This window comes from Glycine max, chromosome 11, assembly GCF_000004515.6.
Source record: "Glycine max cultivar Williams 82 chromosome 11, Glycine_max_v4.0, whole genome shotgun sequence".
Taxonomy (NCBI): Eukaryota; Viridiplantae; Streptophyta; class Magnoliopsida; order Fabales; family Fabaceae; genus Glycine; species Glycine max.
In genome coordinates, this window is record NC_038247.2 from 7,763,199 (window position 1) to 7,780,772 (window position 17,574).

General features: G+C 33.1%; 3 protein-coding genes across 5 annotated transcripts; 2 read left to right on the top strand and 1 right to left on the bottom strand.

Moving 5' to 3' along the window:
* Positions 1-1,897: 1,897 nt before the first annotated feature.
* On the top strand, positions 1,898-8,285 carry LOC100814325 (uncharacterized). The gene is made up of 7 exons (XM_003538921.5): positions 1,898-2,635; positions 3,271-3,351; positions 3,452-3,846; positions 4,066-5,380; positions 6,009-6,103; positions 7,038-7,179; positions 7,527-8,285. The coding sequence occupies exons 1-7, from the start codon at positions 2,044-2,046 to the stop codon at positions 8,201-8,203; spliced, it is 3,297 nt and encodes a 1,098-aa protein (XP_003538969.1). The 5' UTR covers positions 1,898-2,043; the 3' UTR covers positions 8,204-8,285.
* A 1,384-nt stretch (positions 8,286-9,669) lies between these two features.
* Positions 9,670-13,302, top strand: LOC100788798 (uncharacterized). Of its 3 annotated transcripts, none has more exons than XM_006590235.4 (7): positions 9,684-10,045; positions 10,371-10,559; positions 10,775-10,864; positions 12,123-12,209; positions 12,672-12,788; positions 12,864-12,909; positions 13,074-13,302. In XM_006590235.4, exons 1-7 carry the CDS (start codon positions 9,872-9,874, stop codon positions 13,148-13,150), a joined length of 780 nt encoding a protein of 259 aa, XP_006590298.1. In that variant the 5' UTR covers positions 9,684-9,871; the 3' UTR covers positions 13,151-13,302. The 3 variants fall into 3 exon arrangements, with proteins under 3 accessions (XP_006590297.1, XP_006590298.1, NP_001239977.1); NM_001253048.2 differs by having other exon boundaries at positions 9,850-10,045; positions 12,672-12,752; XM_006590234.4 differs by having other exon boundaries at positions 9,670-10,045; positions 12,672-12,909.
* Positions 13,303-13,440: 138 nt separating this feature from the next.
* LOC100814856 (DPH4 homolog) lies at positions 13,441-16,963 on the bottom strand. Its single transcript, XM_003538922.5, has 2 exons — positions 16,818-16,963; positions 13,441-14,198 (listed from the first exon to the last, which is right to left on the bottom strand). The coding sequence occupies exon 2, from the start codon at positions 14,149-14,151 to the stop codon at positions 13,615-13,617; it is 537 nt and encodes a 178-aa protein (XP_003538970.1). The 5' UTR covers positions 14,152-14,198; positions 16,818-16,963; the 3' UTR covers positions 13,441-13,614.
* Between the last annotated feature and the right edge of the window lie 611 nt (positions 16,964-17,574).

The window sequence follows — 17,574 nt, forward strand, 5'->3', positions numbered from 1 at the left end:
CATACGATGTAGGCATCTCTTTTGCTAGATTGTAATTTTTGTTATTTTTTCAATGATGAAAAAAGTCCTTATTTTTGGTCGTATGACTTGTTGGTAGGATCAACTGATTTAAAAATACCTTGGCCTAAAAAATAAAAGATTTTATGTTATTTTTGATTCATTGAGTTTCACAATTATTTTATTTTAATATATTAAACTTAAAACTTCAACTTTGATCTTTTATTTTAAAAAAAAATCATTTTAATACTTTTTATTGTTTTTTATATTTTGTTTAAGTATTTAAATTTTAAAATAATAAATTTAAAATAATGTCATCACTTTATTATGATAATCAATATTCATCTTCTTCAAACTCCAACAACATAAAAAATTCATTCAAAAGTTTCCAGATTAAATAAAGGTCATCAACAACAAATACATATTTCCATATTCAAAACCAAATTTAACTCAACAACATCAAATAATGCACAATAAACATTATGAAATTTTTAGATTCAAACTCAAATGAAGTTTCCGAAGAGTCTCCCCCTCTAACGCTTCTCTCACGTCTGATGTCTCGATGGTAACCAATAGGGGTGGAAATAGGTCAAACTGGCCTACAACTTGGCCTACATAAAGCCGGGTCTGAACTGACCTATTTAATTAAAATGGTAGGTTCAAGCTTTTTTAAAAGCCTATTAAATTAAATAGACCAGAATTAGGCTTATTAAAAAGTCTTATAAGCTTGATAGGTCGGCATATATATATATATATATATATATATTATTTTTTGGGTACCAATATATAATATTATTTTTTGGATACAATTAATTTTTTTTGACACTATCAGACTTTGATTACACATTAGTGTTCCATAACTTCTATTCCTATAATCAAGGACTTTAATTACAATTTAGGTGTGAGTCATATGCCCTTTTATATTCCTCGTTATTTTGATTGACTTTATTTTTTCTTTAACTTTCCTATTACGTTCCTACTCTGTAAAATATTATATATTTATTGTGAATAAGGTTTTTAAAAAGGCTATCAGCCCAGGGCAGACTTTTAAAAAAAGTCAGGCCGAGTAAAAATAAAAGTCTTTGATAAGCTATAGGACAGCCTCAGGCCTCAAAGATTCATCGTAGACTAGACTCAGGTCTTTCAAAGCCTCATCTGGTCTAGCCTATTCCCACCCTTAATAACCAACAACACATTCATTGCTTTTCGTCACCATCAACGTAAAACTTCTTATATTTTAGAATACAGTGAGAAGCATTGACGGAGATGACACTCGCCCTTTTGTGGTCTTGCGCTCCCGATGATGGACTCTCCGAAAGGCAAAGGCTTCGAGAATGTAAATAGGGGCTGTGTTGTTATCGTCGTCATCGATCTAGAAATTTGAGATTATTTTATTTAAAAAAAAATAGTAAAATTTAAAATTATTATTATTTTAAATTAATTATTTCAAAATTTAAATATTAATAAGATATTAATTGACAAAAAATAATGAAAAAGTATCAAAATAAAACTTTTCGAAAAGCGACCAAACTGAACATGTTAAGTTTAATGTAACAAGTGTAAATTTAGTAGACTAAAAGGAAAATTATTAAAAAATATTTAATTACTCTTTTTAGTTTTTATAATTTTTAAACTATTTATTTTAATTTTTATATTTTAATAAATGAATTTTTTAATTTCTGAAATTTATATTTTAATTTTTAAAAGATTCCTACCATTAAATTTTTTTAAATTTTATTAACGAGAGATATTTTTGAGAAATAAAATATAAATTTTAAAAATGAAAAAAATTCATTTATTAAGTTTTTAAGAAGTAAAAAATCCACTCATTAATAATAAAGACTAAAAAATACGTTTGAAAAGTATAACAACTAAATTTGTAATTAAACTAAAAAAACCAGCATATTGTCTTTGGATGAAACATGGGTCCGATCCGTATTAACCCGACCCGCTTCACAAAGAAGAGTACTGCGAGAGTGGTAGCTGCAGTGATACTAGAACTGAATGAACAGGGAGAGAGAGAGAGAGAGAGAGTGAACGATAACGATGAAGCTCTCCCTATTGACGGTGTTCATTGTAGCAATAGCATCGTTATCTCTTATTATTGCTGGTTCATCATCATCTCAATTCCAGTGGCAGATCCTCACCAAACACAATTTCTCTTCTCAGATCCGTCTCCATCCTCACCTCCTCCTTCTCGTCACCCTCCCCTGGTCCGGCGAGTCTAGATCCCTCATCAACCAACTTTCACTCGCACTCGCCGCCAAGCCGCCGCCGCAGCAGCAACACTTTGCCTCTCTCAAACTCATGCTCATGCACAGAAATACCGAGAAGCTTCTAGCGGATTCCATAGGTGCTACTGCTACCCCCGATGAAACCACACTCTTTTATTTCCATTATTCTGTTTCTTACAAGTACCGTGGAAGACTCAGAGCTCGCAATATTCTCTCCTCGTTGTATCCTTATATATCCCTTGCGCCCGAGGAGGTTCCTCTCGCGGCGCTCAACACTCCTCTGGATTTCAGATTATTTGTTGACTCCACGGAAAGAGCTCTTGTTCTCGTTGACTTTTGTGGATGGACGCCTAAGTTGCTCGCCAGTGATAATAACGGAACGCAAAATGCTTTCTCCGTGCTTGGTGAGTGTCAAATGTCAATCATCAATGGATTTTGATGCTTACCTTATTTAACAACATTTGGTGGTTATTTCAGAAATAATAATAATAATAATGCCTGTGGCTTTAGTAATTCACGAAATAAATAAAGGATTATGTAGATTGATTGCCGAGGTTAAACTCCAATTCTGATAGTACCCGAAGAACAACATATAATAAGTTTTGTGGAGATATAAGGTTGGTTGGGTGGTCAAGAAAGATGGAAAGAAGGGAAAGGTCTTGGTTTGATCCCTTGTACTAAAAAAAATTAATAATTAACGTTTGCCGCTAAAAAAAAAATATAAGTTTTGTCCATTTTAGTATGGAAATGGATTTCCTGCATTTACGCATTCTTCGACTAGCACTGTTAGATGAAGTTCTTACGTATATATTTTCAATTTATGAGTAGTATGATTTTCATCCAACGGTTTTAATTGTCTGTATGTGTGGGTTCCCTGACTGCAGGGAATCTGGATTTCTATTAGTATGTAGTAATATGTAATATTTATTTCTCTTTTAGTAAAGTTATGTGTGTATATGTTGTTACTTTGAATGTAATAATGTTTGAGGCACTCGTCAGAAGGTGAGTCACTATCAGTGTGTGGGTGTTTTCCTGGCAGGGAATCACCATGGAATGGGTTTTAGCAGAGGGAATAATAGAATGCCTGTGTCAAAGGGGAAGACTAACAAGAAGGTGGCTGGTATTATCTAAAGTCCATGACAATCTAAATTTTTTGATGTTAAATAGTAAATTCATCATTTCATTATTTTCTGTTTTTTCTTTCTTTCTCAAATCATCAGAGGAGGACACGTGCAAGGCTGAACTCGGTGTTGATAAAGGGTTTTGTGAAGTTCCTTGGCTGGGGGAGTTTACCTCGTTAAATTATGGTCCCTTGGAGGGCTCCAAGGATAGGAATCATCATGTTCTACATTCTTGTTCATCTGAAGAATTTGAGCGGTTTCATTCTTTCTACTTGAAATTCATGACTGTTGTGAGAGAATACTTTTTGCCTCCAGAGAAAAATAGATTTGGCTTGGTTTCAAGTAGGTCTATGCTTTCATCCCTAGGTGTTGGTGATTATGGCCCATGGTTTGCAGTTCACTACCTAGCTGGATGTTCAAGTTGTTCAAATATTCTTAAAGATGAGGATGACCTGAAATATGTTTTGCAGATGAATAATTATTTTGTCAAAGAGGTGAATAAAACCTTTCTAACATCTGTTCCATATTCTGCGGTGTATGTCATAATGCTATATTTTGTCGCTCCTGTATCCTGTCTCTAAGCTCTTCTCTGATTATTGTTGTGGACTAGTTTATTTAACTGATAAATATACACCACCAATATGCAGACATCTGTCCCTTCTTTCAATTAATTATTCCATTTTTGGAACTTACCCTGTTTTGTTTGTATTTAGCTGGAAGGTAATGGACATGATCAAGAGCCCGTTCTACCAGCAAATAAGCCATCTGTACTTCTATTTGTTGATAGATCATCTGACTCCTCAGAAACTAGGGGGAAAAGTAAGGAGGCTCTTAAAGCTTTTAGAGTATTGGCACAACACTATCATCGTGTGAATCAGACTGGTAACAAGAATAATAACAGTCATGACAAATTTTCTATTCGAGATTATCATGGCTTCAAGAGTACATCTGAACATCCTAGGTTAAAGTTGTCTAGGCCAGCTCAGAAGATTAAACTAAAGGAGAAGATTTCTTCCATCATGATTATGAATGAGGGTAAGCAAGTTAGTTTGGACAATATTCCTTTGGATCTTCAAGGGAGTTCTTTGAATGATATATTGGCTTATCTTCTCCAGCAAAAGAAGGATGGAAAACTAAGCTCCCTAGCAAAGGATTTAGGCTTCCAACTTTTATCTGATGATATTGATGTCAGGTTAGCCAATACACAACAATCACATTCAGAAGTTCAGTCAAATCAATTTCCAACAGAAACTTCTCAAAAAGGCCATACAGATATTGTGATGCTGGATGGAGATACATATAGATCTGCTGGAGAGCTTGAGGAAAATCCCAAATCTACTGAGCTATCTTCTCGGAAAGATGAAGTAAAGAGACCTTCTATTGTCACACATGAAGAGATAAAATCTGTGGAAACTGAAGAATCGATTGCAGATCATGAACTTTCTACCGCTAAATTTATGCTACCAGAAACAGATGATTCTTCAGGTGGAAACAAGGATGAGGGTGAGCAGGCTCATTTTCTTGGTTTTAATGGGTTTTTTTTCTATTCTGATGGTAATTATCAATTACTTGAAAGACTCACGGGTGGTCGTGGAATTCCATCTTTGGTTATCGTTGATCCTTTTTGGCAGCAACACTATGTTTACCCTGATGAGAAAAGTTTCAACTTTTCTTCACTGTGTGATTTTCTTTCTGAGTTTCTTAATGGAACCTTACTTCCATACCAGCAGTCAGAACATGTTCTTCAAGGTCAAAGGGAGGCCACCCATCCTCCATTTGTTAATTTGGATTTTCATGAGGTGGATTCTATACCTCGAATCATGGCTCATACTTTCTCTGAACTTGTTATTGGTTTTAACCTTTCTAACAAAGAAAATACTTCTAATTCATGGAATAAAGATGTCCTGGTCTTGTTTAGCAATAGCTGGTGCTCATTTTGCCAAAGAATGGAAATGGTTGTTCGTGAAGTATATCGGGCCATCAAGGGCTATGTGGATATGTTAAACAGGGGATCTCAGAATGTGAAAGGTATTTCTGATCTTGGCCTTGGGTTCAAATGGTATCTAATACTAATCTCTAGGATAGTACTGATACAATCTGTGTATATTACTACTGTTTGTATTTTCAGTACCTCTGGTACTTTGCATATAATATAATTATCTAATTTTGCTGAGCAAAAAAAAAAAAAGCTTTTGTGTGGGTGTGTGTGTTTCTGTTCTTCTCTACACTCTACCGCTACCACCACATAATTCACTCTGTTAAATATGCTTGTTTAGGGTAATTGGTTTCAGCTAGTTTTGCTTTCTCTTTGGTTTTTTGCTAAAATGTGAGAAGCTTGTGGTTTTGCTTTTAGTAAACTGCTCAGTAGCTTCTAGTTAGCAATTGGCTGTTCCTGTTTCTGTTGTGCATGTTATACCCGCCAACTACTTGCCACTATCAAATTGAATGTTACTTGATCATGGAATGTCAATTTTCACTTGTAATTTGTAAATGATTTTGACTCTGCACCTCCATCTTAACATGAATCCCAATGGTTCTTGTACTGTTTGGTGGACTTTATTCATGTTGGATGATGTTGTTTGAATTGATTTTTGGATGAATTTCCTGATCAAATGGTAGATCTCTAAAAGTTTAACAATTGATCATTACATGGCAGAAAATTTGAATCATGTCATGATGAAGCTTCCGGAAATCTACTTGTTGGACTGTACATTGAATGACTGTGATTTGATACTGAAGTCTGTAGATCAGGTACTTGTTTTTGGTCCATCGTCTCTTTTTTATATTATGTATTATTGTTGTGCTTTCCTGAGTATTTTGAGTTCAGTAGTTGGTTGTATTTGTTTGGCAATATATTACTCATCTCTGTCACTATTTTTGGGTGAAATGAAGATGATGGATTGTAGATTGATACTTTTACGAAGAAATTTTAGAGTATTGGGCTAAAACAATGCTCTCTGGTTTTAGTACCCTTCTTCCCCCCCCCCCCCCCAAAAAAAAAAATAAAAACTTATTAAAGAATTGGTGGGGCTTGAATTGGGCAAAAAGTTATTTTTCAACTTGAATTTGAATTCTAGAAATGGATAAGTCCAACTGATCACATGCAGTTCAAAATACCAAAAATGAAATCCAGTAAGCAACAATGTTGTTAAATAACAGCCATGGAGGAATGGCATGGCAGATTTTTTGCCTACCGCCATAGGCAATTTGTGAAGGGGGGCCAGGCATGGCAGAATTTTGGCCTTCTTCCATGTTCCGCCATCCACCATTAATAACACTGGTAAGCAGTGTCAGCAGGCTAATGTTCATTCAGTGGAGTATTTGGAATACCAATGTAAAGAATCCTTTCTGCCTGGGACATCTGCAAGCATTAAAGGACATCAATGCCTTTTTAAAGCTTAGTTAACTAATCTTGTAGCTTAGTTAGCATATTTTTAATGAGTGAAAAACATTTATAAATTGGAATAATAAAATTTGAGATGGAATTATTTAATTCGCATTGCAAAGACTAGAGGGACGCTCCTTTGTTTTCTTTTTTTATATTTTTATTTTTTTTGTTAACAATGGATGCCATGAAGACATATGATGAATCTCATCTATAATTTATTTGAAATAACATTGAATTTAAATAGTTAATTGTCTGGCCTGCCTAATTGATGTTGCTTGATGTACTTTTAATATGCAGAGGGAAGTTTATCCTGCTCTGATTTTATTTCCAGCAGAAAAGAAGCAGCCTCTTCTTTATGAAGGAGATATGGCTGTAATTGACGTTATGAAGTTTGTGGCTGAGCACGGAAGTAACTTCCATCAACTTATAAGAGACAAAGGTAAATTTTCATGTGATATACTATTTTTTATATATAATTTATCAAATCACATTTGACTCAGTGACTGTTGGTGTCAAACTTGATTGCATACTCATGATCATTGATTCCACACCAATTCCTCATTTCCTATCCATTTTGATTATTAGTATCTACTTAAACTTATCAGGTTCTATTCAGATTCAGATGAACTTGATTAGTGGAGTCATAGACTTGTAGCTAGTGAATCTTCCATTACCTTCTGCTTTTAACAGCCCATTGTCTTTTAATTCCTTGTAATCTGTTTGTTCAAACTTTAACATTTACTGTGGTAGTCTAAGTTTATTCTTGACTTCGTTTCACTGTTCCAGTGGCAGTTTTGTGGGTATCTGAAGGAGCAGTCAAGAATCAGAACTTACATGATACTTTGCAAACTGATATCCACCCGGAATCACTTCATTCACGTAACAAATATCATGGAGCCCCAGGTCCAGACAGAATGCTAGACCAGGTGGTCAGACCTAACCTGATGAATTCACCTGCATCAAATGAACTGCATGAAGCATCACCTCACGTGGTTATTGGTTCAGTGTTAATTGCCACAGAAAAGCTTTTGGGGGTTCATCCATTTGATGGATCAAAGATTCTCATTGTTGCAGCCAATCAAGTAACTGGATTTCAAGGTCTTATTCTCAACAAACATATACAATGGAGTTTTCTGCCTAAATTGGAAGAAGGCTTGGAAAATTTGAAAGAGGCTCCTCTGTCCCTGGGGGGTCCAGTAATGAAAACTGGAATGCCTCTTTTATCCTTAACTAGAACAGTTTCCGGAAATAATTTACCTGAAATCATCCCTGGAATTTACTTCCTTGATCAAGTAACAACAATTCGTAAAATTGAGGAGCTGAAGTCAGCAAATCAACCGGTTGGGGATTACTGGTTTTTCTTGGGGTATTCAAGTTGGGGATGGAACCAGTTATATGATGAGATGGCGGAAGGAGCTTGGAACTTGAGTGAGGATGCAACGAGAAATTTAAATTGGCCGTGATTGCCATTTATTGTCCATCTTTACTGTTGTGCTAATAACATTTCTTTCATCCTTCTAAATGATAGAATTAATTTACTAAGCATACAGTAGAAAGTAATTTCCAGCATCCGTGATTTATTAAAAGTCTTGGGGGCGCAGAATTAGGAAAATGTGTGCTTGGGTAAGTCATTAATCTAAAATATTGTTTAGAAATGGTTACTTCAACCACACCTTGCGTGTGTGCCAAAAAAAGAGAGAAAGAAAAACCATACACCTTGCGTGTTATGTTTTTCTACGCTAAAGATACTAAATCAGACATAACATTAAACTTCAACTTTCTACTATACGGTTTGACTTGAAGTTTATATTAAAGGTTCTAATATAGGCTTTTTTTACCAAACAAGGTAAAAATTTACATAATTTTTCAATCAGGAATATATTTTAAAAAATTATCTAAAGTTAAGATAAGTCGTAACATTTGTTACAATTTTTTTTTAACTGAAATCGTAAAATTATTTAAGATTTTAGTAAATTTAAGATTTTTAAATTTTTTTTTTTAAAAGTTAACGACTTTGAAGTTATAAATTTGTTTTTTTAAAAAATTTATGATTGTTTAGATTTTATTTTTATTTTAAATTAAAAAATTAAAAAATATATATTTAAATATATGATAAATAATATTAAGTTGACTTAGTTATTGGTATATTTTTTATAAATTTATTTGATATGTTATTATTTTATTTTAATGTTTTATTATTTAAAAAAATTATATATTTTTTTATTTAAAGTTAAAAAAAACAGGTTTACTAAACCTTTAAAAAAATTAAAAAAAAAGTTTTACAACTTTAAAATTGTAAGACCAAAAAAAAATCATAAATTTACTGAAATCATAAATAATTTTATGATTTCAGTAAAACAAAAATTGATTTTAAAGTCGTTAAAAAATATTTAAATTAAAGTCATACGACTTCGATTAAAAAAAAAAAATAAATAAAAAATGATAACATATCTTACAACTTATTCTATTTTGGATAATTTTTTAAAATATATGTCAAGTTGAGAAATTGTGTAAATTATTACCCTATTCTGTCAAAAAGGCTCTAATATAACAACTGCATATTTTCTTATGACATACGAGTAATAGATTAACTAGTGTAATATAATCCTATATAATTTTGGAGTGAATGACTTGTTTATCGTTTATTTAGTGTGTTTGAAAGACAAATTCTAAATTTGATTATAAGTAAAATTTATGATTTTTTTTATTTTATATTTAGAATATATCTAAATTTGGTTGAATATGAAAATTGAAAACGCATAATTTAATTAGTTTTTACTTTTTTATTATTGGAGGTGATAATATTTGTTTTTATAACTTTATCCATTTTACGCATTCTTAATTAATTATAAAGGCAGAAAAAAAATCACTTATTCATTTATAATGTTTCAAGCATGAATTTTATTTTCAAATTAAATGAGTTCTATAAAATGATGAAGCATTAACCGGTGAAAAATCAAAATGAAAGTTCCCATGGAGACGGAAAGCGAAAAAGAAAGAAAAAAAAAAGGAAAAAAGATTCATACGATGGATGCATAAACGCCAGTCACACACGTCAAGATAAGGTTAGACCGTTATACAAGTGTGAGAAAAATTCCATGTCTTAGATTATACTCTCCAGTGAGAGAGTTATGGCAAATGCTGGAAATCTGATATCACCAAGGAACTTTAATCCAATAATATTCAATCCATACCACTATGCAACTAAGCTCAAAACCTTGAGGTTGCTCTCTCGGTTTCACTCTTACAACAATAATGCCACTGTCACTGCTTCCAAAAGAAAGGATGACTTGCAATCTCCATTGGTGACTTAACTCTCTTTCTATATATAATATCTCCTCAATTCCCGTTTTTTTTTTATTATTCCTCTAATAACAGAATCTTTACTAACTTTTCTTATATTCATGATTCTTTACTAACGTTTCATATTTTCATTTCTGCGCCTGTATGTGGTCGCAAATTCCTGTTAAATATCCAACTGAAGTTTAATAAACTAAATACTAATAAAGGGCCTTAATGTGTATAACATATATAGTAAATCTTGTAATAATGACAGTGTCTTAGGACCAAGATTTATTCCTTAACCATATGATATGTCTAATGCTATTTACTTGATATGATCAAATATAGATTGGGAAGAACACGAGCAGGGCTCCTCGCCGTCTGATCACAATATCACCAGGTGATGGCAAATATCATGGGGATTGGACTTGTGACTATCGCGTCTCTTTGCACGACCTAGAGTTACAGGATTTGATTGAAGATGATAATAACTCACGTAAGGATGCTCAAGTTTTCATCAATCTCTCTATCCAAAAGGTGCTTACATATACTTTATTTTCGTGTGTGAATGAAAATTTTGGATTAAAATTGTGATTGGAATTGACTAATGTACCAAAATATGCGTTCATGCATTTTTAATGTTAATGAGAGGATTTTGAATTTATTTTGTATCTTTATTGATGACTAGAATTAATACTCCCAGATTTCTAAGTCAATTGTTTAATTTAGTCCGTTGAACATGGTAATGCCAGCATGCTAGCTTTGGTTTATCGGTGGATGGAAGAGTCACCACATCCTTCACTAGAAAATGTAGCACCTGTTCTTCTCCGTATTGCCGACAGGTATTTTCTTTCATCATGAATAATGTACTAATTAATTTCTTGGTTTGAGATTTGTTACATTCCTTGACAATGTAGATGTTCTATTTTTTATTCAAATACCATTGTACTCATATCTATTGATTGTGATCTCTAATTGTAATCTTTTGAACATTATGAGTTTGATTCTTCTTGTTTTCATATTTTTGAGACCTCTTAATATAATTAGGAAGGTTTATACACAAATAAGTATCTCCTCAAGTGGATATTTTAGTGGTTGAAGTGTAAGAGAATTTTGATAAGAGTGATATAACCATTCAATAAAAACTCATGTTGATAATATATCTCGGATGGCTTTGAACACTATCCAAAGCTTTCAAGTGGAGGATAAGATTCAGCGTCCAAATGTGAGTTCCGCTCAATGTTAGTCATATTGCTGGTTCCTCCTCCTCCAGGAAGGTTCAAACTGAACTGTGATATGCTGCTGTTGGTCGAGCAGCTGTAGGGGAGGGATCCGAGACTATAATGGTTCGGTTATTGTTTCATTTGCTTTCAAGTTGGGTGTTTGTTCGATTACGCAAGCTGAGCTTTGGGCCGTTGTGCTTGGAATTCAAAATAGCATGGTCACGTAGATACAAGGATCTCATGGTGGAATCGGATTCGAAGGCTGCTCTAGCTCTGGATACAGAATGGTTGCGCCAAGCATTTCATGCTTGTTTTCAACTGGTTCATGCAGTTAGAGCTTATGAGGATATTGGTGGTCTTTTCTCCCGGTGTCACACACACCAGGAACCAGGAGGCAAATCAAGTAATGGATATTTTGTCCATATTTGGTCTATCTAGTGACACTGATGTTCATGTTTTTGAGTTTATTCCTGCTTTTCTTTGTAATGCTGTGACAGCTGATGCTGCATATATTTTGTTTCCTCATGGTTACTAAATAAAGAGTTTCGTAATTCGTTAGGGGCTTCCAGCCCCTCTTGACCACCAAAAAATTATGCTTAGTTTCTTTACCAAAAATACATTATACACCTAAGAATTTCTTGGAATGAAAATGTGTTATTTGCCTGCATAATGTTGTTGCAATTGTTCTGCTTTCTTTTTAAATACTATTATACATGTATGTTCTCAGCGCACACATACATAAAAAATACTTTCTTCAAGTTATCTAATCTTGAAGATATATGATATATCATCGACATCGTCAAATGTTGATTATGTTTTGGAGTATGCTTTTAAATATATTTTATGGATAACTCCATGTCTTTACTAATGGCTACAGATTGATGCAAAATTTAACGTATGGGTTCTTATAGCACGTAGAGATGACCGCAAGATACCGCTACCTGATATTGGAGGTGACCCTAATGTAAGTCTCGTTTGCGCCTCTTCTTCAACTCACTTTTGATGTAAAGTGAGTTATCTCTGTGAGGTATTTTAACATAAATTAAGGGTAAAAATACTCTTATTTTATCACTTTAGATGAATTAAATCTATAATTTCTCACTATTATTAGCTATAAAAGGGAGGCACTCAGTGAGGGCTGGAGATGACAGATGTATGTATGCAGTCTTACCTTAGCAAGAGAAACATTAATTAGTTCTAAATGTTCAAATTTGAGACTCAAAATGTGTTACCTCTAAAGTTGTACTATTATTAAATATTTTCTATGTTATAAATTGTAATATAGCTTTTTACCTCCATACTTTAAGAAGTAATGACAATACCTGTACCAAATTTTTAGTCATGGGATGATTTCAAAGCTTATTATATTCAATAGTGTTGCCCAAATAATAAAGGATAGTCTAACATAGTTACTCATACATTGCAGGTGATTTATGTTAGACCGGGATACGAAGTTGATCTTGATTCTCTTGTACAAGATGCCATCCGATTAAACTCTGTAGTAAAAGTATATTTAGCAGAATTGCAAATCATGATTTTACAAGTTGGGTTTCAAAAAAAAAAATATATATATTTTGACAACCCACAGTTTTGTTTATATTTATATTTAATTTTGCAGGATACTTGCTCAGAATTGTGCGAGAAATCTGAGGGTACAATACAATGTAAGCATTTTTTTTTTTAATTTAAAAAGTTAAAGGCATTCAACAAGGTCATTTTTTATTACTTTTTTTCTTCTGTTTTGTAATACAAGGGAACACCAACAATACAAAGTAACCTCGAAAAAGAGAATCAAGATAAGCCTATTAAAGATGGTTTTATTTTTCAGATATAACTGGACAAGGCCAAGCTTCTGTTGATAAAAGGTGGTCAAGACTATTGGAACTAAAGAAAGAAAATTTATGATCTATAATACAATGTAAGAAGTTTTATATATAGAATAATAGTCAGTTTGCAAATAGATTGGATAATTTGTCTTACTTAGTTCTGCATGTGTATACCTCTGCAGACATTGGATAATATATTTTACGAAACAATTCAGCTTTTTAGACCTTCAAGTACAAGCGAGATTCTTATAGTTTTAGCCATGAATTTTTTAAGTCTCATCTGAAGTCGATTTAGAACGCACAGGCTAAAACTTTTTTTTTAATATACAATTAACACCATGGATTTATTTGAACAAATGAGTTGGCATATAGCTAACCTGAAACTATCACTGCATTCCATTTTCCAAAATCAACTAACACTCCAGATTTCTGCCCCAGGAATTTTCCCGGTGACAGACCGCTGCAAAATGCAGTTTCATATAAAAAAAATGTTAGAAATCTCTGTCGTCATTATTCATATAAAAAAATGGTGACAATTTAATTTCAATTGACATCCATATTGATTAGCAAACGAGCTTTTAACGAACAAGATCCACAAGGAAGAATCACTGATCCTGGTGATGTATCAACATTCATTATAGATATCCCACTTCCCTCCCTCAATAAGGAATATCCCATATTCTTCAATTCCAACGAGTCTACAGAGAAGTAATCACCACATCTGCATTGGTAAAACAGTTCCAATGCTTCTCCATCATCTTCAATCATCATATCCTGCAAGCTCAAATCTTCGGCAACATCAGCAGCCAAGACATCCTGCCTTGAACTACGCAGGTCATTATCATAAAACGAGCGGGAGCTTGAATTACTCAGAATCTCCCACGCCTTTTGTACTTTAAGAAATCTCTCTTCCGCTGTTTGATTGCTGCTGGATGTCTCGGACGTCTTCAATAGCTTATCAGGATGTAAGCTGAGTACAGCACTTCTATAACTAGCACGAATTTCTTCATAATTTGCATCTTCCTTTACATTGAGAACCTCATAATGGGTTTCCTGAGTATCATTCTTGTCCAGAAGCATTTTTTTGGATGTTACTTGAGCTCAAATCACTCAGAGTGAAAGGTTGTCTGCATCCAACAGATAAAACATTAGAAACAAGCAAATTGTCATACTATTATCACAAAAAGTATAAATCTAATTACAAACCATATATCACAAACCCTCTTGTTTGGAACAAAGCTTGAAATCAATGGAATCCAATTGAATCCCATTGTCAGGAGTATATTTTAAATCAATGCTAGAAAGAAATAGTATTGGTATATAATGTCAGAGAAAGTCAAATTATGCATAATTTTTATTCATCAGGAATGACTGAGTTTGTTTGTGACTATTAGTGTTTCATTAGTATTTTCCGTTGCCATAGTTGAGTGTATTTTGTATAGTTGAACTTTGTCCAGCATGGTCAAGGTTTTCAAACTCAAGAATTCAAGTAAACTCGTAACTATAAGTGACAGAATTATATCACACAGTATGAAGATCATACTATATTTTATGATAATGAACACACAGAACACATCATAATTTATATCAGACAGAGATTATATCATAATTTTTTTTCTTTCTAAAAAGGGCGATTAAATAATAATTTACAACCCAGTACTCGTGTAACAGAACACATATTATACTTATAGGTGTTTCAAGATGGATTTCAAAACCAAATCATGTTGTGAATGTGAGTGAATGACATAGCACAGCCAACAAAATAAAATTGGAAAAACATATTAGTATAACATAACACAACCTAGAAGAAAAAATTAGAAAAAAATTATAAATTAGAATAGAACACAACCAAAATAGAGAAAACCACTCAAAATGGATGGTGAGAGAGGCGAAGTTGAAACCATGAAGTGGGGCATGAGAGAGACTAACTTGAAACTGTGTACAGATACGTGAAATCATGAATGGGTGGTATTAAAGAACTCCGTACAATAATGGGTCGTCTTCAACTCTGCCTTCTGGCTATGTTATGGGTGCTCTTCATTGAGGACGTGACGTGGGTGGCTTCGAGAAACAGAGCAATCTCGTGCCCTAAATTTCTCTGATTTAGTGTGCCTCAAAATGGAGCTGCTGGGTGTCGTTTGGGACAATAAATGGTGACCAACTGAATGAGCCCGCAAAGAAACGATTCTGGCTCGGTGGAGGGCGGAGGCTGCTTGGATTGTAATCTGTGGGATAAGATGGTTGGCTTGGGTTTGAAGCCAAATATTGTTACTTTTAATGCTCTAATTAATGGGTTTTGTAAGAAGAAGATGATTAAGGAAGCAAGAAAACTCTTCGATGATATAGCTGAACAAGATTTGGTTCCCAATGCAATAACATTCAATACAATGATTGATGCATTCTGCAAAGCCGGGATGATGGAAGAAGGATTTGCACTGTGTAATTCAATGCTAGATGAAGGCATTTTTCCAAATGTTTCAACCTATAATTGCTTAATTGCAGGGTTGTGCAGAAACCAGAATGTAAGAGCTGCAAAGAAGCTTCTTAATGAAATGGAGAACTATGAATTGAAATTTTTCCAAATGTTTCCACCTATAATTGCTTAATTGCAGGGTTGTGCAGAAACCAGAATGTAAGAGCTGCAAAGAAGCTTCTTAATGAAATGGAGAACTATGAATTGAAAGCCAATGTTGTAACATATAACATCTTAATAGGTGGGTGGTGCAAAGATGGTGAATCAAGTAAGGCAGAAAAATTACTTGGTGAAATGCTCGACGTTGGTGTCAAACCTAATCATGTAACATATAATACATTGATGGATGGATATTGTATGGAGGGAAATCTCAAGGCAGCATTGAAGGTGAGGACCCAGATGGAGAAATATATCAAAAACTCTCTTGTTTGGAACAAAGCTTGAAATCAATGGAATCCAATTGAATCCCATTCTCAGGAGTATATTTTAAATCAATGCTATTCTGAACTCCGTTGTAACTTCTCAAAACATAGTAAGGTTTTGTCTGGATAAATTTCTCATTAAGTACTAATAGGGAAAAAAAGGTAAAATGAATTAAACTACTCTCATATGTCAAAGTCAACATGTGCACTTCATCTTTTATAATCTAACTTTTCCAAAGGCTGAGGTAACATAAGTTGATTTTAATTTATAGAAGTTTGATTCATTTGGCATTCTTGTATTATCTTCTTCTATAAGTATTTATTCAAACAAAGCGTTTGCGATTGAGATTTAGTAATGAAGAACCAGAAAACAACTCAGCAGTAATAAAACTTTAATGCAGTCTTAATCAAAATAAGCATTTCTACCATTTTGAAAGCTTCAAAATAATCCAAAATCTTGATCAAACAAAAACAATGACCGAAGCTCGAAGTATATCCCAATAAAGTCCAGACGCGAAAAATCAATCCAACCATCAAATAAACAATATCCCAATGATACAATATTAAGTCCAGGAGCAGAAAATCAATACAAAGTTCAAAGTGCACAGAAACAATGAATGCAGTGAAAGAAGTATCGTAACATTTAATTGTCATGTGGCTTTAGCCACCCTGACTTTCAGCTTTTGAATACGAAACTAACACATTCTGCCACAAATACAACATCCCTCTGTTTGTTATAGACAATTGAAGACCACACAAACAAAGAGGGACGTTCGTGGAGGGGTAACACAAAGAGTTGCGGCAGTTTAAACGACACCGTTTGAAAAAGCGAAATGCGAGTGAGAACGTACCCGGAATCGGAATCGAAATTGAAGTTTGGTTAGATCTGTGATTTTTTTATGGCTTCTCTTCTCCAGTTTCTGCTCTCTTCCTCTTCCTCTTCAGCACACTTGTTAGGTCGAAATAAATATCATTTCCTTCCCTCTTTTTTTGTTATCTATAGAAATCCAAATAAAAGATAAATATTTTAAAAAATTCGCCCCCTTCTTGATGTTGAATTGAGTGATGGGAATTTTGTAAATTGATTTTTTTTATTAAAATTTAATTTTAAGTAAAATTATTTTAGGTTGGACTTACTCCTTTGTTTCTTTTTAATTGTTGATTTTGTAATTTTATTTATTTATTTGTCATTTTCAAAGTTTAAAATAACATTTTTGTTAATTATATCCTTATTTATCATCTAACTTAGATCAGTTCACACTTTTACCATTAGTATTTATTTATTGTGAAGTAAAAATGAAAAAAAAATATGATAAGAAACTTTAAAATTATTTTATGAAAATTTATTGTATTTTTTTATAAAAATGAAAGTGTAATTGTCACTCATTATAGTCCAAAATTCAAAAAATTATGACTTAGGTGACAAATTAACATATTTTTTGAGACCAATAAAATGACAACAAAAAATCAAGTTTTAAAATTCAAGTTAACAACATAGCGACTTTTAGGACATTTTTTAAATCATTTTATTATTTTCAACAACTAAATTTGTCCTTATTTTTTATTTTCTAAAAATATTTTCATTCATCGAAGCATGAACAATAATCT